This window comes from Macrobrachium nipponense, chromosome 11 (assembly GCF_015104395.2).
Source record: "Macrobrachium nipponense isolate FS-2020 chromosome 11, ASM1510439v2, whole genome shotgun sequence".
In the NCBI taxonomy this organism is placed as follows: Eukaryota; Metazoa; Arthropoda; class Malacostraca; order Decapoda; family Palaemonidae; genus Macrobrachium; species Macrobrachium nipponense.
The window spans coordinates 83,189,691-83,213,679 of NC_061087.1; the positions used below are offsets into that span (position 1 = coordinate 83,189,691).

Sequence of the window (23,989 nt, forward strand, 5' to 3'; positions counted from 1 at the left end):
AAGAAGAGGGAAGAGTAAGGACTTGGCCTGGTTGTCGACCTAGGAAGTTAATTAAGGACAAAGTAGATGGTTGATAGTGACGGGTTGAGGCCAAGGTGGGCGGAGGCTTGCGGTTAACGTTTTCAACACAAACTCGCTGAAAACTGGAAGATTAATGTCTCTGGGAGTCATCCACCGTTAAAGGGAGAGGTGTTTAACAATCAAAATAAAAAAAAGGGGGAACAATATGAGTTCGAATACTTATAATCTTCATGTTCAAAGTTAAGGCTGACTAAGGTTGAGGGAGAGGGACTCTTGCCTTCCGTGGTTTCTCTAATCTTTCCCAGGGTTACGATAGCTTATATTCTGCAGGATATATTTTAAAGGCAACTTATTTTTTTCAATAATTCGTTCCTTGATTTACAAATGTCTACTTAGGTAAGCATTCTTGTACCTAACAGCATGCAGCCTTCAACCTTAAACTATGCTGTACTTTGGCTTAACCTGTTATATAGCACTGTAAGCCTGGCTATAGCACATCCATAACATTAGTTTGCATTTAACCAAAGATTTCTAAATTTATTAACGATTGATGTTCTTTCCCTACATATGGTACCTTCTGTACGATTACAACCACATGCTTGTATAGTACCTATTCTACAACGTATCTAGACAGTGTCGTACGAAATCTTTTCTTTCTTATGTAGTTACAAACCTGGTGGCAATACGAAAAACTTTCTCATCATGGCAACGTGTACGATATAAACTGGACAAGTGCATACCTTTTACCAACGAGAAATGTTTCAGTACAAATGCAAAAACATAGAATAAACACCAATTCGTTTTTATGAAGATTACTTGGGTTATCATCATTATTGATATGATTATATATAAATATATATTTTCACACACACACACACACACACACACACACACACACACACACACACACATATATATATATATATATATATATATATATATATATATATATATATATATATTATCACTCTGACCCGTGATTTATGCAATGCATCACTCGAAACTGCTGGTGAAGATATAAAACTGGTTTTTAAGCTATATATATATATATATATATATATATATATATATATATATACTCACACACACACACACACACACACCACACACATATATATATATATATATATATATATACATATATATATATATATATATATATATATATATATATATATATATATATATATATATATATACACACACACACACACACACACACACACACACATATATATATATATATATATATATATATATATATATCTATATATATATATATATATATATAAAAGTCACGCATACAAGGAAGCAACTTAGGAGAACCCAAGAAGCAAACTTTCGCGAGTTCAACCTGACGGCACTGCCCTGACGATCAACAGATGGCAGCACACGTCAGGAAAACAACAACAGCTGTTTCCTGGCATTAGCTGTCTAATTCGTCATAGGCCTATCCACAGTCATCTCCCGAGTATTCGTGTAACCTGACTGATTGAATGAGTGAATCACTAAGTTTGTCGTCAAAAGTGTTAAAATAGAAGCACGGGAGGGCGACGGAACACTTTGGAGAGGTGGGCATCGCCTACTTGACGAGAAAAGCTCACATGGAGCACCGGTGGCGACATTAGGCTAATCGTATCCTAGTTGGCAAACGGAGCCATAGTCTTGAAAAATACATGAACTTGACACTATGGCTCGGAGGGAGCCAGAAGAACACCAGTTTGTGCACAGACGAACCGGGCATGTTATGGTGGCATACAATGAACGTCTGTATGTTTGGGGAGGCTTCATGGTAAGTTTAGCCTCAGATAGGCCTAGACGTCTCTTCTGCGATACGCTTTCAAGTGTTAGCTATTTAGACATACTGGTAAGGAGTTACTATGGTAGATATTTACAATTCTACCGTTATTTCTTCAGTTGTTCTAGCAAATACCTAGGTATGATTATCCTTCTGTGAAAGTTTTAGGTAGGCCTAGTACCTACTAAGTAGTAGGTAGGTAGATGTGACTAATGAATTTTCCTTCCGATTATGTTTTTGCTTATGAGTATTGTTTGTATGTTTATGATGTTCACTGTCTTTTGTTTGTTTTGGTTAAACTGAAGACTACTGCCACACCCCTCTGGTTCAGTAATTAGGCTATAGGTACCAGTTACCTATACTATACCTATTAGGTGACGTACAAAATGGGTGGAATACCTACTAGGTATATTTTAAGCTAGAGTAAAATCCATGGCTCTTTGCAGCTAAACCTCCCCCACTGCTTATGTTACGACGACCATTCCTTGAAGCTGATTGGTTGGCATTGGGTTAGGAAAGTTGGTTAGCTAATCTATGGTGCTTTCCATCTTCATTAATTTAGCAATGGTTGTTTTACCAAACTAAAAGTTCTCCTGGTTATCCAAAGGAAGCACTAACTACTATATAATCCCCTGAAATAAAATTTCAATGCACATATCCTTAAAAATGTCAAAAAAAATAGGGAAATATAAAGGAAAGCAGAAGTTTTCTGCGATGCTGCAAAGCTGTTTTTTGTAAATGAGGTTCACCTGACCACGGAGGTGAGACGGAGAATGTCTAAGTTTGAATCAGCTTTCTTGAATTACAAGATAATGATAACTACCATCTGATATTGTCAAGCATATGCGCCATTCTAAATTTATACACCAACATTGTCTCGGAGCTTTGCACACTTATTTCATACTACATTTTGATAGTCATTGCAATCGTTTACACATTCTTTGGGATGACAAGCAGTGACTGCATTCCACAAAACCAGAATAGTCTTATGTTCAACCAGAATAGGCCTTTGTTCAACTTAAAGTTATGGTATGATATTCTATACAAGTCGTAATGAATATAATTTACCGAGAATTTTATTATTCTCGGAAATTTGCATATTCGCTGTTGTTTTGTATGAGAAATTCCACAAATTTCTGTTTTTTTTTTGTTTTTTATCAATTTCATGATAAAATGTAGTGTTTGTGATAAAACTACTTAAAAAATAAGGTGTAACCTTTTTTAGTGGGTTTTTCTTGAGTTTTAACTAACAAAATAGGTAGCTTTAAATATTTTCATAGGGGTTTCAACTATTCACAAAAATTTAGTCGCTTGTTTTACTTAAAGGTAATCGATATCTATATGAATACAATCCATGGTGGAATATTCTCCTAACACACACACACACACAGAACATCATCGGCTACTTGTAGACTCGTTTGGCTCATCTCATGTCTTTTTCAGATGTCATTTATTTTTTCTTATTTTGTTATGTATTGTATGATGCCTTCCTACCATAGCCTTCTTTTTCATAGAAGTGCTACAGTATCCTTATATTTAATCATCATGGTAATATATTTTGTTATCCATTTTGTAAATATGTTTTCTATGTAATTTATTGAGAAGAGTTCGATATATGTGTGTCAAGCTGCAACAACCTTGATTGGTCTATGCGTGCCCCAAAATATAAGAAATTGATGTAGGCCTGTGCCAGGTCATTGGCTCAAAATACATACAAAAAATTGATGTGTAGGCCTGTGCCATGCCACTGCCTTGACATATCAGAAATTGACGTTTAGTTTTACAGTGCATCCTTATTTTTATGCATTTCACATTACCACATTTCATTTGGTGGGTTTTTTGGAACATATTCACTTGTCCGGGGTCAGGAGGGAATTTCACTAATTCATGAATTTTTTCATGGAGCCATATTCGCTACGTACTGTATTTTCCTTCTGTTTACATGACTGAATACCATTTTTATAATAAAAAAATTATTGACTAATTTTTTTTAATTAATGGTAATGTAAAGAGCAAAATATCAATGGTAAAATGCCAAATTAAAATCCCACAAAATCAGAAAACAGCTTACCAATGTACTTTAACACCTCAGGTCTGCAGTTTTTGAAATACAAACACTTATAATCATATAGCATGGAAAATATGAATAAGTGAATGACAAAGTAACATCACCTATCTATAAAACTATAATGTACAATACAAACATACATGCATAAAAGGTCAATCTTTCTCTTATCTCAGAGAGAGAGAGAGAGAGCGCTGAAGATGTGACTTCACAGGCACTTCAACTGGCTGGGATGAGAGTAGAATGTTGAGTTTTGGCTACATGAAATTTTGTTTTTTAAATGTTTTTATGGTTATTAGAGATGAAACATCAACAGTGATAAAATAATCTCATGTGTACTTTTATAATGTGATAATCATAGACATCTAAACTTGTAATGAAATACGATACAATAAATCAGACAAAGCATAAAATATGGCAACGATAGTACATCTGTCAGCTGTCATGGAATTCCTGGATTTGTTTAATTTTGTGTTTTTTTTGTTCATGGTACAGTAATTGATATTATTTTCATTAAAAGTATATGTACAGTTCAGTACTAATATACAAGAGGAAAGGGAGAGAGAAACTCCCGGGGACAAAAATTTAAAGGCACTATAGCTGGGAGGAGTATGTTGAGTGTTGCCTACATGAATTAGGAATTTAAATATTTTTATGGTGAGTAGAGGTGAAACATCAATAGTAATAAAATATTCTCTTGTGTACTGTTATAATATGTGTAATAATCATTGGCAACTATACTTGCAGTGAAATACGGTACAATAAATCAGACAAATCAGAAAATATGGTAACAATAGTACCTTCGTCATCTATCGTGAAATTCTTGGATTTTTTTATTTTTGTTTGTGGTACAGTAATGATATTAATTTCATTAAAACAATATGTACAGTACAGTATTGATATACGAGAGGGAGAAAAGATTACATCATCACAGAAAAAGAGAGTACGTAATGGCACAAGAATTTTTTAATAAATTTATGGGAGATGGTGAGAATTAACCACAAAAAGACATAACCAAGAACTTATTTTAGAATAAATAATTTTTTTTTATCATAAATGTATTTGTACTTCATCATGAAAATACTAACATGATGTACAAACATAGCATTCTCTTTGGAGGTTGTATCCCATTGTTCTAAACTACCCACATATTTTAGATATGCTCTATATATAATACTACTATAATACAATAAGTATAGCTGTACAGTAATCATAATTTCAGAATCATCTTACAACACAGGAAAATATCAATACTATACATAAAATGTACACCAGTGCATTATAGTATGTGCAGAACGATGCTGTAGGGCAAAGAAAATGTGGATATCTGAATGATAGGGGGATATACTTAAGAGCAACAGTTGTAGGCTTGTACTTAATTTTATAACATGACTTTGCAATGATATTAGGGTGTTCTGGGATAACAGTTCGAGGTATATTTTTGTTTGAACTGTCAAGTTTGGCAATTAACTTTTAAAATAGGCAGTCAGTCATAAGCATTTTATGGGTCTATATAGCCTACTAGGCAGTTATAAGCATTTTATGGGTCCATATAGCCTACTTGAAAGTAACACTAGTAGGAAAGTACGTATACTGTGATGTAAAGTTACCTTCGGTGTTTTGTGATGATGGTTTGTTATGTATTTTTGTTTGAAATTTTATTAAATTGTTTTAGTATGATGATTTAAGGTATATTTTTGTTTGAATTATCAAATTAAGCAGTGAAATTTTAAAATAGGCAGTTATAAGCAGTTTAGTTTAAGGGGTATACAAAGAACTTCTTGGCAGTTATAAGCCAACTAGTTATAAACATTGTTGGGGGGGGGCGGTTTCTGCATCTTTGCGGTAGGTTCTGAACCTATTCCCACGTAAAAATGGGGGCACTGCACATTTGTTTTTGCGTACATCCCTTAGGGACTGTATTATATATGATGCTCATTTTGCTTGTAAACTGTAGTTACTGGACCAGAGAGCCACAGGAATAGTTCAGTTTTATCCTTGCGAGAACTATAAGGGGAAGAAGAGTGAAAAACAGGGATACAGGCAGTCCCCGGTTAACAGGGGCGAGGGGGTCCTGTTCTTGGTCCAGCACCGCTAACCAAAAATCTGCGATAATAGCAATTATAAACCGCTTAACAATGCTGCTAACTGGATGCAGGTGCCAATAAACCACTTACTAATGCCAATAAACTACTTACTGTTGTTGGTAAACCACTTAACGGGAATACAAAATCCAGTCAATGGCATCACTAGACAAGCGCTGTAAAACTGGATTGCCTTTGATAGATATTGCCGGTAAGTGGTCAGTGGGGATGCCTATACAGTATAGGTAATGGTTCCTAGCCTAACCTCATTAACAACTCTGAGGTCCTACCTTCCCCAACCTACTGGTGAAGATGGCCCCTCACTTGGGTTCTCTTGTTTCATTATGTCTAATGAATCAGGGTTTTGCAGCCGGTTAACTGAGCATTTATAGTGGAAATAGTGGCCATGTGAAGTTCATCAGAATCTTTTGGATAATTATCAGATAAATGATAAATCATAACTGTCAGATGAATCATTAATCATAACTATCAAACAAATCACTGTTAGGGTAAAGATGCATTTTATGACTGTAGATAGGCTAACTAGCTTCTTAACATCATGACTGTAGATAGGCTAACTAGTTTCTTAACATCAGCTAAGAAGAAACAGGCAAGTAACAATGTTCACAGCATTGACTAAAAGCAAACTCTGTTAAGCAAATAAGTGAATGAACAAAAAAAACTGTTTAGAAAATAAGTGAATGAACAAACCCTGTTACATATTTAAAAAAAAATTGTTCCAGAATATTATGAAACACTGCATATGCAAAGTTGAGTAGTTACATCATGATTAGAGCTAGTGTTTTTTTTATTTTACTTTATTAATTTACAATATTGGAGCTTTTTGGTTTGTGTAAGTCTCTCTAATATGTGTTACTTAATGTGAAAAGCATACTAAATTTTGTAGCATTTTTACTACAACTGAGATATTTACTGATGAATATTGGATGTTTCAAGTTATATTTGTTTGTTTTGATGTTCATGTCAATGGGGCTGTGTTCATTTTTTTCTCCCCATGCTTTGTGGATAATAATGGGTAGCACATTTTGAATGGCTTATTTTCTCCTGGAAATGTGATTAAGTAGACAGTGCCAGTGCCAAAACCTGATTGGTTCTTTTGTTATAAGTTTTTGTAATCAAGGGCAACTTTGGAATTCAGTCCTTGCCAAAAAATACTTGCTTCAATTCGTAGTTGGGCTTTTTTTATTACAAACATGAAACACTTGTTCCCCAGGTTATTTCAGTTGTATTGAAAAAAATTATAATACAGGCAGTCCCCGGGTTACGACAGGTTCGGCTTGCGACGTTCTGAGGTTAAGGGGCTTTTCAATTATATTCATCAGAAATTATTTCCAGGGTTACGACGCCTACAACGCTGATCTGGCACAAGAAATATGTCACCAAAAATGCAAAATAATCAATATTTGAAGTTTTTTCTATGAAAAATGCACTATGAATGCAGTTTACATAGTTTCTAATGCACCCAAAGCATTAAAAGTAAGCATTTCTTAGGATTTTTGACGATGTTCCGGCTTACAACGATTTTCGGCTTACATGCGACTCAAGAATGGAACCCTCGTCGTAACTTGGGGACTGCCTGTATAGCTTTAGAGATAAAGTACTTGACCCCTTACAGTACTTGACCCCTTATATCTTACAATCATGGGGACTACAGTGTGAAACCATGGTTTTACAGGGACAGGTGAACACAGAATTAATTAAATGCAGGGTGTACTATTGCAACATCCCCATGATACATCTGCAAGAAGGTAGGGTTCATGGAATTTTTAAAAGTGACCACCGCACTAAGCTAGAGTATATACTGTGTGGTAGGGAGGTTGCTTCCCTTAGCCAGGCAGGGACCCAGCATCCTGAATAAGATGTGATTAGGTTGGGGTTGCAACCCCTTTATTTTAATTTATTTTAATTTAATGCCCTGGCTTAGGTTAGGTAGGGGTCAAGGGTTGGTGATGTCCCCCCACCTCTCCCCAACCAGGTACAGATTTGGTGTCTTAGGTTAGAATACATTTCTTAATTTAACTACAGTAACTGTGTTTTCTCCCACCCAAAAACCCAGTTTGTTCATGAAACTTACCTGTCAGATATATATATAGCTGTATTTTCTGACGTCCGACAGAATTTCAATTCTCGCGGCACACGTAGTGGGCGGCCAGGTGGTAGTACCCATTCCCGCCGCTGGGAGGCGGATATCAGGAACCATTCCCATTTTCTGTTCATATTTTTTCTGTCGCCTGTGCTGGAAACAACTGTTTACAGTACCTCCGTCTAGGATTTTTGATTTATCTCGCTTTAAATTATCTGGATTGACTTTTGGTATCGACTTCTGGATTGTTGGATTGGCACGCGTAATAGTGGATTGGTTTTTGATTTTGGATTGGCTTTTCTGTGTACATGATGTCGGGATCAAGTACTGGGAGTTTCAGAGTGTGTGTGAGGAGTGAATGTAAGGTGAGGCTTCTTAAACCTTCAGTTGATCCTCACACAGTTTGTATGGAATGCAGGGGGCATGTTTGCTTGGTTGATGATCGGTGCAATGAATGCAAGGATTTGTCAGATGATAAATGGAAGATGTATGAGACCTATCGACGTAAATTGGAGCGCGATAGAGTCAGGAGGTCTTCCTCCAAGAGCAGTTCTACAAAAGGTAAGGAATGTAACATTTCTCCTCCTCTAACACCGGTAGATTTTGTTCAACCTAATCCTGTTTTGTTGCCTTCGGGCCCCAGTGCGGTGTCTGGAGAAGGTAACACCCTTTCTCTGATTCTTGAGTCTATTCGCGCTCTTGAATCGAAAGTGTTGGCCTTAGAAACTGGCCCTGTGAAAGTTTGTGATAGTGCCCTAGTGTTGTGGAGGGGGCGTCAGATCGGCCCCATAATGCCTCTAGGCCTAGACCTCTATCGGACTCCCAGGACTCAGGGAGTGGGTATGTCGAAAGCCGCAAGAGGGTTACGGGGGCTCCCCACCGATCTGGCGTCCCTTCGGCAGGCCTTGTTACTAAGTCCCAGGCTGCCAAGGAGCGCGCACGAGCGCGCGTCCTGAAGGATTGCTTTTCGTCCTCCGAAGCTTCCTCCCCGCGCAAGGGGTGGAGCGCTCGGAGAGACTCGCATCCGTTGAAAAGGACTTTTCGCTTTGAGGACGCTTCCCGTCCTATGTCGCCACTTTCGTCAGAGGACGCGTATGACGCTTTTCCTCCTCAGAAGAGAGGTAGAGTCTCTACCGACGAGGACGTTGGTTTCCGCGCACAGGCGTGTTCACCTGAGATGCAGGTAGCTGTACCTGCTAGAAGGAAGGAGGCGTCCCCTCGCCCCTCGCCTTCTCGCAGGGTCAGTCCTGCCCCTTCTTTTGCTCCTTCGTCACCTACGAAGGATATCCTTGTGTCCCTTCAGGACCAGATTACGTCTCTTATGGCTCAAAGGACTCGCCCAGCAGCAGTTGAGCCTAAGCGTAGAAAGGACGTTAGGCTGCCCGTCAAGAGGACGAAGCAGTCTCATTCTCTCTCGTCTCGTTCGTCTCTCTCTCCACCTCCGGATCGTCACCGTTCTCGTTCTCCGAGTAGATCTTTCGCTCACGCTGTGGAGGACGCTCGGCAGGACGCTTTGCGCTCTCGGCAGGGCGCTTTTGAGGACGCTCGGCAGGACGCTCGCCGTTCGAAGCAGGACGCTTTGCGTTCTCGGCAGGACGCTCGCCGTTCGAAGCAGGACGCTTTTCGAACGAGGCAGGACGCTTTTGAGGGTGCTCAGCAGGACGCTTGCTTGGCTAAGCAGGACGCTTTTGGCGCCTCTCGTCAGGAAGCTCGCGCTTCCTCTCGTAGGGACGTGTCTGGTAAGACAGTTCCCGTTGCTTCAAAGGACGCACTACGATCGCAGGATGTCCGTCCTTCAAAGGATCGTCGTAAGGGCGATTCCGTACCTGAAACGGGTACTTCCAATCAACGGAAGCCTTTGTTCAGGCCTGAGACTGCTGGACGTACGCCCTCTCCGGATGGACGTTCTCCAGTTCCTCTTAGGGAGGAAGGGGAACTTAGTAGTCCAGGGAGTTCAATCGAAGAAGAACCTCCTGTAGCTTCAGCTGTCTCGGACTATAAGGTTCTTGTGAGGCTGTTACGTTCATCCTTTGGGGATAAGTTTCAGCCGGCAGCCCCTAGGTCTCCTCCCTCTCAACTTTCGTCTTCTAAGTCTGTTAAGACCCCTGAGTTCGTCGAAATGAAGACGTCGCTTTCGACCAAGAGGGCTTTCAAGAAGCTACAAGATTTTATGTCTCGAAGGAAGGACCAGGGCAAGACCACTTTCGCCCTTCCTCCCTCTAGACTCTCCGGGAAAGGAGGAATTTGGTATGAAACCAAGGAGGACGTGGGAGTAAAGGTTCCTTCGTCCGCTCTTGGGGACTTCTCCAGTTTAGTGGACGCTCAGAGGAGGTCCCTCTTATCGTCTGCTAAGGTGTCCTGGACTCCTGTGGAGACGGACCACCACTTGAAGGGACTGCTTCGCACTTTGAGTGTCTTTAATTTCTTAGACTGGTGCTTGGGAGTTTTGGACCTTCAGTCTAGAAGTCCTGATTCTCTCAGTCTGGGGGAGCTGTCCAGCGTGTTGTCATGTATGGACAAGGCCGTCAGGGATGGTTCGGAAGAGCTAGTTTCTCATTTTGGAATGGCTTTCCTAAAGAAAAGAGCTCTTTTATGTAATTTTACCGCGAAGTCGGTTTCTCCCGCTCAGAAAGCGGAATTGCTCTTTGCGCCTCTTTCGGACCATCTCTTCCCCCAGGCTATGGTAAAGGATCTTGCAACGAGTTTGCAGGAGAAGGCGACCCAGGACCTCTTGGTACAGTCTTCAAGACGCCCAGCAGTTCCTTCCACATCTTCATTCAGTAAACCCCCGAAGAAAGTCAAAACCCTTTCGCGCGGGGCACCCCCCTCGAGAGCAGCTCCTCGAGGGAGAGGTTTTTCGAGACGAAGAGCTTCATTTAAACCGAAATCCACCAAATGAAGATCTTGTCCTTCAGACGCCAGTCAGGGCCAGGCTGAAGTTCTTTGCGGAGGCATGAAGGCAGAGAGGGGCGGATCCTTGGACTCTCAAGATTGTAGAGCAGGGGTACAAGATCCCCTTTTTACATCCTCCTCCTTTAACATCAACTCCCAGAGACCTCTCTCCGTCTTATCAGGGAGAGAAGAAAAGTATCCTTTTCGATCTTATAGACCAGATGGTCGAAAAAAGAGCGGTGGAGCAAGTCTTGGACCTGGGGTCACCGGGCTTCTACAACAGGATTTTCCTGGTGCCGAAGCAGTCGTCGGGTTGGCGCCCAGTCCTGGATGTGAGCAGGCTCAATCTTTTTGTGGAAAAGATCAAGTTCAAAATGGAGATGCCTCAGTCGGTGCTAGGAGCCTTGAGACCTGGCGACTGGATGGTGTCTCTGGACCTGCAGGACGCGTACTTTCACGTCCCTGTCCACCCTCTTTCAAGGAAGTACCTGAGATTTGTCTTAGACAACAGGGTTTGGCAATTCAGAGCCCTTTGTTTCGGTCTCAGCACGGCCCCGATGGTTTTTACAATGATAATGAGGAATGTAGCGAAGTGGCTCCATTCTTCAGGGATCAGGATATCCCTCTACCTTGACGATTGGCTGATCAGAGCATCGTCGAGGCGGAAATGTCTGAAGGACCTTCAGTTGACGTTAGCCCTAGCAAAGTCTCTGGGTCTTTTGGTCAACTCCAAAAAGTCGCATCTGACCCCGACACAGTCCATCGTGTATCTGGGGATTCAGATGGATTCAGTGGCTTTTCGGGCGTTTCCATCCCAGGAACGTCAGCGGCTGGGTTTAGAGAAAGTCGCAGCCTTCCTAGAGAGAGAAGCTTGTTTGGCGAGGGAGTGGATGAGTCTGCTGGGCACCATTTCCTCGCTAGAAAAGTTTGTCTCGCTGGGAAGACTCCACCTCAGGCCTCTTCAATTTTTCCTTGCGGAAGAATGGAAGTCGAAGGAGGACCTGAATGCAATCCTAAGGATCTCAAACAAAGTAAAAGACCACTTAAGATGGTGGCTCGACCCTCAGAAGTTGCGAGAGGGCTTCTCCCTAAATCTTCTGAGCCCCGACCTAGTGTTGTTCTCAGACGCTTCCATTTCCGGTTGGGGAGCAACACTAGGGGGGGGGGGGGGAGGAAGTGTCAGGCTCCTGGAGAGGGGAACAGGTAGCCTGGCACATCAATGTAAAGGAACTGGCAGCGATATACCTGTCGCTGCAGTTCTTCGAAGACAAACTGTCAGGCAAGGTCGTTCAAGTCAACTCAGACAGTACCACAGCTCTTGCATATCTAAAGAATCAGGGAGGAACTCACTCCAGATCCCTTTTTCTCCTTGCGAGGGAAGTTCTGCTATGGGCAGACGCAAGGCACATCAAGATCCTGACGAGATTCGTGGCAGGGGTTCAGAATGTCAGGGCGGACCTTCTCAGTCGGCGAAATCAGATTCTGCCAACAGAATGGGACTTGCACCAAGGAAGTCGTCAACAATTATGGAGATTGTGGGGACGTCCTCTAGTCGACCTGTTCGCTACATCGAGGACGAAGAGGCTTCCTCTGTATTGCTCCCCGGTTCTGGATCCAGGGGCAATTGCGGTGGACGCGTTGCTCTGGAACTGGACAGACCTGGATCTTTACGCCTTTCCCCCATTCAAGATCATGGGGGAGGTCATGAGGAAGTTCGCAGCTTCAGAAGGGACAAGGTTGACTCTGATTGCCCCGATGTGGCCAGCAAGAGAGTGGTTCACAGAGGTCATGACTTTCCTTGTGGACTTCCCAAGAACGTTGCCCTGGAGGAGAGATCTACTCAGACAGCCTCACTTCAAAAGGTATCACCAAAACCTCTCTGCTCTGGCTCTGACTGCGTTCAGACTATCGAAAAGTTGGCCAGAGCGAGAGGCTTTTCAAAGGCAGCTGCGAGAGCAATCGCTAATGCTCGAAGAGCCTCTTCAAGAGCTGTCTACCAGTCTAAGTGGGCCTCCTTCAGGGCATGGTGCAAAAAGGAAGGAATTTCCTCTTCCACGACCTCTGTGAACCAGATAGCAGATTTCTTACTCTTATCTAAGAAATGTGCCGAAATTGGCAGTTCCTACAATTAAAGGTTATAGGAGTATGTTGTCTGCCGTTTTTCGCCACAGAGGACTGGACCTCTCCGACAATAAGGATCTACACGATCTCTTAAGGTCGTTCGAAACCTCCAAGATTCCACAGGCAAGACCACCCTCATGGAATCTCGATGTGGTTTTGAAACATCTTATGCTAAGTCCCTTTGAGCCTCTCCATGAAGCTTCTCTAAGGGACTTGACGAGGAAAGCGCTTTTCCTAGCTTCTCTGGCGACGGCGAAGAGAGTTAGTGAAATCCAAGCGTTCAGTAGCCTAGTGGGCTTCAAGGGGGACAACGCTGTCTGCTCGTTGAGCCCGTCTTTCTTGGCAAAGAACGAGAACCCGTCTAATCCTTGGCCGAGGAGCTTTGAAATCAAAGGAATGTCGAGTCTCGTGGGTCAAGAACCAGAGAGAGCCCTGTGCCCTGTCAGGGCTCTCAAGTTCTATGTTAATAGAACTAAAGAGATAAGAGGTCCCTCAGGTAATCTCTGGTGTTCGGTGAAGAGACCAGATTTGCCGTTGTCGAAGAATGCTGTGGCTTTCTTCTTGAGGGACGTCATTAAAGAGGCTCATTCATCTTGCCAGAACACTGATTTGAGCCTCTTTAAAGTGAAAGCTCACGAAGTCAGAGCCGTAGCTACTTCTCTTGCCTTCCAAAGGAATATGTCTATCAAAGATATCCTTGATAGCACCTTTTGGAGGAGCAATTCCATATTCGCCTCACATTACCTCCGGGATGTGAGAACGATTTACGAGAACTGTAGTTCTTTGGGGCCTTACATTTCGGCAGACACAGTTTTGGGGGCTGAAGGTAGCTCTCTCCCTATCCCTTAGCTTAGTTTAGGTTAGTTTTTTATTGTGTTTTTGGTTGATGGTGAGATCTTCTGTGGAAATCTCCCATTCCTTAGTTTAACTGTCAGGGGTTTTTTGGTTAGTTGGTCAGGTGGTGGTTGGTTGCTGTGTTACTGCCATATGTTTGGCTAGATGGTCTTGTCACATTGAGGTCACGTCCCCGTTGACAGAGCATCCAGAGTGCACCAGCACTACAGGTCCACACCTGGCTGGCAACTCTGATAAAAGCAGAAGCAGGCTTAAGTGACAGTAATCACAGAGTCTACTTTGCTATCAGGTAAGGAACCAAGAAGTAAATCTTTTACTTAATTTAGGTTTCCTAAAAATCCTATTCTGTCTCTACCCACCATCCGAAGGTGGGATTCAGCTATATATATATCTGACAGGTAAGTTTCATGAACAAAATGTTATTGTTATAATACAATTAAGTTTGTTCATACTTACCTGGCAGATATATATATATAGCTGTATTTTCTGACGTCCGACAGAATTTCAAAACTCGCGGCACACGTAGTGGGCGGCCAGGTGGTAGTACCCATTCCCGCCGCTGGGAGGCGGATATCAGGAACCATTCCCATTTTCTGTTCATATTTATTCATGACCCTTGTCTCCTGAGGGGAGGAGGGTGGGCACTCTAATTATATATATCTGCCAGGTAAGTATGAACAAACTTAATTGTATTATAACAATAACATGTTTACTACTGTGGTCTCCATGGTCTCCATACTTGTAGAATATAATGGGGGTCCAGTATCTCTTAAAGCTACTAATTTGGTATTGAACTGAATGTCATAAATGTTCAAAATACTAAAACATAAGAAAATTGTTGTTTCATCATGGGAATACAGTTATGGTTTAAAATAAAAAAAATTTCATGTTGAGCTAAACAATACAGATGGAAAGAGCAATCACAGAAAATGGCATATCATTATAAGCACTGTAGTGATACCAACCAATGAGATGTCTGTTATTAGTACTAAGTAAATTCCATAGAAAAACTCATTAAAATGTATGCCATTTTCATTAGTTAATGAGTTTAATACACACACACATTGCCAAAACAGATTTATTGAGTCACTATATGATGTTATACTATGGCATGTTTTCTAGATTGATCTAGAGTGAATACTTAGAGAATCGAGAGGTAAGAACAGTTTCTCCTTCCCATTTTTTTCTCTTTATCTGGCCTTGCATCACAAGTGGTAACAAGTTCAAGTTACAAATAAATGACCAGTATATACAAGCCATGAACTTGAGAGAAAGATTTGGGCCAGGTTCTCAGTAAACTATGTTGACCTAAGCAGTGAACTATGTACGCAGTTGTTAATTGACTGTTGTTGGTTATATCTAAGTTGGAGAGAGAGAGAGAAACAAAAGATATGTGTGTCAAGTATTTCATCAAAATGTGTACCATTGTATAACTTGTATAATGGAAAATCCTCATTCCACAATGGTTAGACCATTCTTAGGATAAATGTTCTTTCTCTCTCTCTCAGTCTTATCTAAATCTTTTCTCATTTTTAGTGTTTTATATACAGATGTGTACTTCACAGCAATTTTATTTGTGGAATTGTGATATGACATTATCTAGAGCTAAGGTCATATGATATGGTAGCACAATTGCTGTTTCAGCCAATAAATTTGATGCACATTATTATTACTGATTATCTTTTTAGGAATTGCCACATGACGAACCATATACTGTTATGACACCAAGTCATACCATCTACCATAGTGCGATTGATGTTTGGGTCTTTGATCCTCTTTTGGATACATGGTAAGTTTATTACACACAGTTATTAACTAGTGACTGGATAGATTATTTCTTTGTTTTATATTACATGTTATTTTATAAATGTTTCAAGATAGGAGAGTCAAATTCCTAAGATTGAAAAATGATTAATTGTGGGGTCATGCAATGTGTTACCTTATATTTTAAAAAGGTACAGATTCTTTATTCTGAGACAAATTTTGTGACTGAGTATTATATGAAAGAGAAACAAAGAAACAATAATGTAGTGTTGTACATATGGAAAAATTGATTTTGTAGTGTTATTCTCTTTTAATAATTTTTACATTCAGTAATTGTATATGTATGTACATTTTTTTTCCAGGATTCGAAAAATGAGTAGAGGAGACATTCCCCTTCAGTTGTCAGGTGCATGTGCAGCGGTTCATAATCACTACATGTATATTTTTGGAGGTATGATATTGTACTGTGCTATTTATGATAGTACAGTATATAGTTGTGTGTAAAAGTGTTAGGTGTTTTGTATGAATTGTCTTCTCATAGTTCTTGCTGATTATTACCTTACTGTAAATTCACAGCAAGCACATAACTACTTTATGTATCATAGAAAAACAAATTCAACAGGAAATAATTATAAAGAGTATCATAATTTGAGTGTCTTCAGGTAGGGCTAGCTTGTAGATATGTATTCCTTGATTCCTTTTGCCCTTCATGCTGGGGTTGAAATTATTGGACAAATTGATGTCGTGATGCCAGTAGTAGCCATAATCAATCAGTCAATATTGGACAGATGTAAGGAACCTCTTCATAGCTCTAATCAACAGCAGGTCGCTGACATACTGCCCATGTTACTAGGTCCTTAAGCTTAAGAGTTGGATGTCAAAGTCCATGAGTGTAAGAACTGAGAAGCTTTAGCTTCACAGTATTCTTTTCATATGATGTCCACTCACCAAATACTGTAGTATGGATACCATGCATTGATATTCACTACACTTTCCTAGCCATGGCAAAGGCAGTCTCATAACATAAACAATGAAGGCTTTCAGGGAAGTATTGATGTCAGGCTTTATGGAGTAGCCATTACAATCTGTGGTCCCGGGGCTATCACGCTTTGAAATGAGATCATCCTTACAGACTGATTCATGAAGGATTGTAGATCCATTTTGGTTCTTGACAATTTATTTATTGATAAAGTTCACATTATTGATGATCATGTAGAAGGTAAGACTATCTAATTCACTAGAATTAAGGAACCTTTTCAAAACTTTGATAGGTAACTTACTCTCAGATTTCTGGATTGAGGTTTCGTGCATTCCTATGGAATTCCACAAGGAAACCATGTGAGCTCTTGAATCAGGCTTTGTTGGAAAACTTATTTTCATGATGATCCTCCCCTGAGACTTCTTCCATTAGGGTCATTGAGGTAGAGGAAGTGTCATCTGAGGCCAATTATGATAAAAACTGTTCGATAGTATCTGTTCGTTATGCTAGAATTCTGTGTGAGGAATCATTTCCTGGTCGTGTTCTGTGAAGAAGTGGCGCCTTTTGCTATATAACCCTTATCAGATTATGAAGTGAAAGTGGAAGATGATTATTAAACTCCCCTAGAAATTACATTTACAACATAAAAACTGTTTACAAACATCCTTTTCTTGAGAGTTTCTTGAAACCCATGCAGTATTATACTGCACGTATTGTATGACTGTATGATGATTCCCTTGCCAAAGCAAGGGGATCATTATAGCTTCATGGACTTGTAATTAGATGGCGTAATGTGTTTTGAGGAAAGTGATTAGCTATTCCCTTTATCATCCAAAGTTTCCATTCATCTCTTGTCTAAGGTATCACTTGGCCCTCAGTTTGACTTCCTTTAACAATTCTTCATGTTTTTTACTACTTTATTTGGTGAGCAAATCTAGGATTTCCAAAATGTCATTTCTACTGTAGATCATTATCAATACTATCCATCTCCAAGGTCCCTTGAGGGAATTGCACTTAAAGCATTTAGCTCTACAACCTCTTTAACTTTATTTTGCTGCCTTTTCACCTTTCAGTTAATAAATCTCTCGGAAAATCCTTCTGATAGTCTAGAAGTGTGTCTCAGTGAGTGATATCTTTAAACTATTGCACTGATTTGGCATACGTAAAGTAAGGTTTATATTTATTAAAGGCTCAGAGAAGTTTGAATACTTTTGTTTTGGAAATTCAGACATCTTACTTATTGTGGTGTTCCCCTCCTCACAGTCCCTCTGAGTAGTTTCATCTGGTATGGTAAAACAAAAATATGTACTGGAGTCAAGCTAGAGACAATATATTTGTTTCAGTGAATAATACTTGTGTGCTGCTTAAACCTTCAAGATGCTGAGACTTCCCTCCAAGAAATACAGTTAACATTATACATATAAGAGTTGTCAGAGTTTAATTACAGTACAATTATTATATACAGGTTCATATTAAATTTGAATGTTAACATTATTGAATCAGATACTGTATTATAATTACAACTAAATATGTAGGTGATACATATAGCTTTTGGTTACTAAAGGGCGCATTCTAGTGCAGGTTACTTTTCGTGAATGATTCAATATTTAATTTTTGGGTGAACGGCTATGTTAAACTTGTAGACATAATGGCAAAAGTGGAATAAGAACATTATGTTAGTGGAAAATTGAAATTTTTTTGTTTTCTGTTATGATTTATTACCATTGAACTATTTTCCCCTCAGGGTGGGCTAATGAAGAGGATGATTTTTCTGTAACTACAAATTGTCTTTGGAGGTTGTTTTTGCCAACTCTAAAGTGGGAACTTTTAAATCCTGATGGAGATCTACCACTGGCCTGTGATAAATCAGCATGTTGGGTTTACAAAAACAGGCAAGTTGTTCTTATTTTTACATTTGTACAGTAGTTATTACCAAACTAATATAAATAAATGAGGATGTCAAGTGAGAAAATACATGGAGTTTGTATGAACTTGAGTGTTCATGAAATTGATGTGTATGTACCATAGAGGAACAAAGTGGAAATAATGGATTTTACTTTGGCAGTCTGGTTTGAATTACCCAGCAACACCTAACTTTAAACCATCATTTGTAAGGTGCTTTCCTTTGTAATGACTGTTATCCTTGATTACATTTTACAGGCAGTCCCCGGTTATCGGTGGGGGTTCTGTTCTTGGCGGTGTGCTGATAAGCAAAAACCACCATTAACCAAAACTCGTTGATTTATGGGGCTTATGGTGCCAAGTTTCGGTTAACGACACTGATAACTAGTTAATGGTGCCTGTGTTAGGTATGTTATGACGCCCATAACTCTATTATTGGGGCCTTATGGCGCCAGTAACAGAAACTTGGCCTGTTATGGCACTAGACAAACCCCATACAACCAGATCGCCATTAACTGAGACTGCCGATAACCGGGGACTGCCTGTAGTTGTTATGGTCATCCCAGATTTATTTCATTTATACAATTTTGTGTGAAAATTTGCCACCTATTTGAAAAGCAGGTTATGGGTGTTTCTACCACACTAACTGGCCTAGGTTTAGTAGACATTTTTTCTTGGGTGGTAATACCTTTCTTCATATTACTCTTTTACTTGTCCTGATTAATATTAATAATAAGACAAATAATAGATCCTAAATTGAGCATAGAGCAGCAAAGGGTGGAACTTAGTGTGCTCTATGTCAGGAACCTAAATACATAATTTATTGCATTACAGTGTTGAATATCGCAAATATATTTGGACAATGTCATTTTATTGATGATTTGAGTATACACTATTTTGTTTGAATACTTTTTCACCAGATTTTAAACTCAAAAGCATGCTTTTTTTGCAATGTAATTTTAATAAGTTTATAATTTAGCTTCAGTGTCTTAAAGTAGTTTGCTTCAGTCTATTCAGTGTTTTTTATTGTTGAATCACTGTTCATTTCATTTCATGTGTAGCCATTCTTACACTAAATAAATTGTGGAGTATGTCTGATTTTAATTGATATATTTGTATCTCTCAGATTTTACGTGTTTGGAGGTTTTGGTCCTGCAGATGATTTGGGTCCCATTGCCAAAATGAAAGTTAGATTTGTTCGTGATGGTGTTCATAGCCGAGGGTGGAACGATCAACTTGTTTATTATGATATTGGTAAGCTTTTATTTTTTTTTTTTTTCGCCAGCCCCATGAGAGATAACAACTTTAACTCAGTGGTCTTGTGGTCTTATAAAATTATTTTTTTGTTTATATGACTTACCCAGTAATTATCACTAAGAGTTTCTACTCAACGAATCATCAAGCGCTCACAGCAGTTTGTTCTTATTTTTCGGTTATATCACCATATTTCGGTAGTGTTATAACCATTCTTGGCCTTTGAGCAAGATGAGTTTTGTCTTTTGTTTATTTTGTTCAGATTATCTTTAAGCCGGATACTTACAGTCTTTGGGAATAATAATGGCTGTATAAATAGTTCTTGAATGTATCACTATTCAAGTAGATAAATACTTTTGCATATATCTTTTTACTTATCAGGTTTAGGCTACGTGTAAGTCATCAGTTAATAATTGCCTTAAGGGGGGTGTCCTCTTATATAGAAATAATGCTCCGATTTTTATAAAATTAATATATTATACATATATATAAGGTGATGTTCCAGAAAAAAATTTCAGAGTGATCGAATGATTATTTTGGTTTTTATTGAAAAAATAAAAAAAATTAAAAATGTAACTCTTCCTTTATTTTTAGAGCTATTGCAATGCGGCTTTATACACAGAAAGTATATCATAGAAGAAAAACAACATTGCAAACAGTTTATCCATTTTTCGTTTTATTTTTTGGGGATGGGGGCGAGGGGGAATTCCCCTCCCCCCAATTTTTTTAATCTGGTAATCACGGGTTCCTCGTCAACCAAGAAAAAATCTAGCCCCAACAAAATATTCACCTTTCTTTCCTCTTTCCATTGGTATATTTAACTTTAAAATTGGCCTTAAAATAAAAAAAATAGTTAGCGTTTGAAGTGCAGAAAAGCTAAAATTGAGAAAAATGGCCGTAAAGTTCAACAGGTTTTTTTTTGGCACTCGCGGAAAAAACTGATCTTTGAGCAAAACCATGATACAAACAAATGTTAAATACTCACTAGCGATTAGTTCAGACTGCCTTTCCTTCTTTCCAATACTTCTTAGTGTTTTTTTGCTTGGTTTCTGATTCCAAGTCCCCCCTAAAGAGGGGTATTATTTGCTCAAGGCTAGGGTATCATCAAGTACCACCTGACTCTTTGTTGCCTGGTTTGAAACCAAGCAAGTTAGAGTTTAGTATCTTCCAGGCTTATATTTTCAGTCGTTTCTTCACATGTCTTGTCCTTTTCATCTTGGAGGTTTGTTTTTCAAGCCTTTTTGACTCTCGAACACTAAGAACTTTTTCTATGCTTTTACTTGTGCCAAACAGATGCATCAGTAGGTTGAACTTCTCATAGCCGAAGTTATGTTCAATTGTCGTTACCTGTGCACAAAAAAGTACTCTATTTAGGCCAAAAAACTTTGTTTTTGGGCACTTCTGCTATAGTACCCCATGAAGGGATTCATTAGGGTTTTGTGTGAACCCTTTCAAACATCGCTGTAGAAGTGCTGGGGATGACAGGTCCTGAAATACTCCCTTTACGTATTCATACAATTCTGGTGGAAGTTTAGCCAGCAAAATCTTTTGGTCTTTATGAGATGGTGATTTCCTTCCATGTGCAATGACCCGCTGGTAAAAACACCATGACGACGTCCCTTTGGGGCACAAGTTATGACGTTCCTTCCGATCATCTGATGACGTGTGATGGTAAAAGGAGGCCATTATTGCAAGTCTCATTGTTTCTACATCGGTGCCAATATTATCTCTGATTGCTTTCCCATAAAATGATTGAAACTTTTCAGTGGTTGTCTTCGTAAGCTTGTCTCACCCAGCCAATAAACTTTTCTTTACTATCTTGCCTGATTTTTGAGTAAAGTTCACTCGCAGCTTTGTTTGCCTTCTCAAGCCTGCTACCCATTCGTTTATGCACATGATTTATGCATTCTAATTTAATTACTTGATGGTCATCATACGGTCCTCTACCATAATTCAGTTCACACACAGCTGTGTATGCCCTAGAATCGCCATCTCCCACAAAGGTTACGTATATGAACCTGTAATTTTTTTACCGTGACCACAAACGTCTCGCTTCCTCAGCTTCCATAGCACCTGCTAGACCATCAAAATTCTTATTGCAGTTGTGCCTCTTCTTCTCTTCCTTTCTCTCGCAGATTTTGCAATAATTACTTAGACCAATCACATCTATGATAGTTGCTGTATACACTTCTATCACAAAACCAACACCTACATGGGACTTGTGGCCCCGAGTTAGCCAAGTCTCATCGAAGGAAACTTCGATGTTGATCATACCATTTTCATCAATCTCAGCTAATCCTTTCTCTATATAATATTTCTTTATGTCCTCATGTGCCTTCGTTTGATATTTATCCATGTGCATTTTCATTTTCTTATACAAAAAGCAGCAATGTCTTGAATATGACCCCGCTGAAATAGGGTCCTTACCTATAAATCCACTTCTTTTCACAAGTCCAGCTTGTCCGACACCAGAAGTCAAAGAATGATATATTTCCTCAACATTTATCTCACTAAATTGATGATGTAGTGAGTTTCCATAGCTATTAATTCGCTGTGCTGGGGCATCAGCCGTAAACATACATGATTGGCACTTCATAAAAATATCAGTATCCCATCTAATGGCAGAGACATCCAACTTTAATTTACCCCTACGATTTCCTTCCTTGCATCTTATATACGACTCTATTTTCTCTAGCTGAGATCTAGATATAATGAATTTGTCATCATATACTCCCTTTTCATCGTCCTTTATTACTTTCATCAACTGCGAGCGTAACTGTGAAGGGGAAAAAACCTCAGGTGATTGTGCAACAGACGACGTCGAGGCAATGGGGGCAGGGCTCTCAGCAGCCAAAACAGAGCCTCGTGTTGTTGTTGTTGGTGGTGGTGGTGATGGTGTTGCTGGTGGTGTTGATGATGGTGGGACAGCACTGGAGACATCAGCCAACAATGGTGGTGGTAATGGCGGCGCTGCCACATCAACAACAACACTGTCATTAGTCGTACCTTCGACCCTCTGTCTCTTTTTAGCAAAATTTGCTAAACAGGCCATAGTTGCACGGTTCCGTTTTGGCATATTGTCTCACTTTCACTCTAGTACACACACAAACATATATAAATTGTATTTAGAGTTACTTGATGTAAGAAAACAGCAAAAACACCGCAAATAGCGAAGAAAATGCCCGTAGTAAAGAGCAGCGTACCTCCCCTTTTGCAAGTATGGGACACACTGACATGGCTCTCTGCTGGGCATGCTGATGCTACCTGCTCAGAACACGCATTCACCAAGGAATCAGCCATTGTTGGTGCCAGACATAAGAGATTAGGCAAAATAAAAATCAAAATAATTAGTAAATTAGGCAGATATAGGACAAAATGACAATAGTCATTAGGAGCCAAACGTCAGCCCTACGTCACAGTGTGTAGGGGGCGGGGCTAAAACACCATTAATTTTAATATTTCGAAAAAATGCTTTGGCCACGTGATAACAGAGGTGTTGCTCATGTCTTACGGCCATTTAACCAGATTTTGAAATTTTCAAAAATATTCATCAAAAATCAAAGCGGAAGCCCCCTTAAGTAATCTTTATGTTACGTCATTCCTTTAGGCGAAACTTTCATTTTTAGAATTTGTTTACCAGCCATAAGCTATTAACAAGTCACTGGTAAATACTTACCTTAGGGCAATCCTTTTGTTGCACTTGTGATTGTTCACTAGACATTGGCTATTTTCAAGCCGACGGTAGATGATTACCTTGAAGTATAATTCTTTTATCCCAAAACTATTGTATTTATTTACTTACCCGGATAAGGCTACATGCAAGTTGCCCATTAATAATTACTTTTAAAGTAATTCATGAATGCTGCATCATTCTATTAGGTGATACTTGCTTTTGGATTTTGTTTACTGATCATAGGCTAGTTGCAAACTGCTGGTAAATATACTTAGTTACCTTTAAGGTAATTTGTGAATGTTAAGACCTTTTTGGCCAAACATTTACAATTAGGCCAGCACATTTTGTTTTGTTTACCATGCCTTCAATACTCATCACTTTCCTTTGCAGAGACAAAGTGTAGAGGTTGAAATATAGTAAGGAGAGAATGGTGTTTAGTTCCTATACGATGTACAAACCCTCGGTCCTTTATGTAAG

General features: G+C 39.5%; 1 protein-coding gene across 3 annotated transcripts in view; it reads left to right on the top strand.

Annotated features, from left to right (window-relative positions):
* The first annotated feature begins 1,396 nt into the window (after positions 1-1,396).
* The window catches only part of LOC135206485 (kelch domain-containing protein 2-like), a 208,779-nt gene continuing 186,186 nt past the window's right edge, over positions 1,397-23,989 (top strand). For all 3 annotated transcript variants that reach the window (XR_010312763.1, XM_064237861.1, XM_064237865.1), the window contains exons 1-5: positions 1,397-1,813; positions 15,629-15,729; positions 16,067-16,155; positions 18,428-18,575; positions 19,712-19,839. Coding sequence is in view for 2 of the 3 variants with exons in the window: in XM_064237861.1 (XP_064093931.1) it covers positions 1,712-1,813; positions 15,629-15,729; positions 16,067-16,155; positions 18,428-18,575; positions 19,712-19,839 (568 nt within the window). In the remaining variant the exon portion in view is untranslated. The remainder of the gene's footprint in view (positions 1,814-15,628; positions 15,730-16,066; positions 16,156-18,427; positions 18,576-19,711; positions 19,840-23,989) is intronic.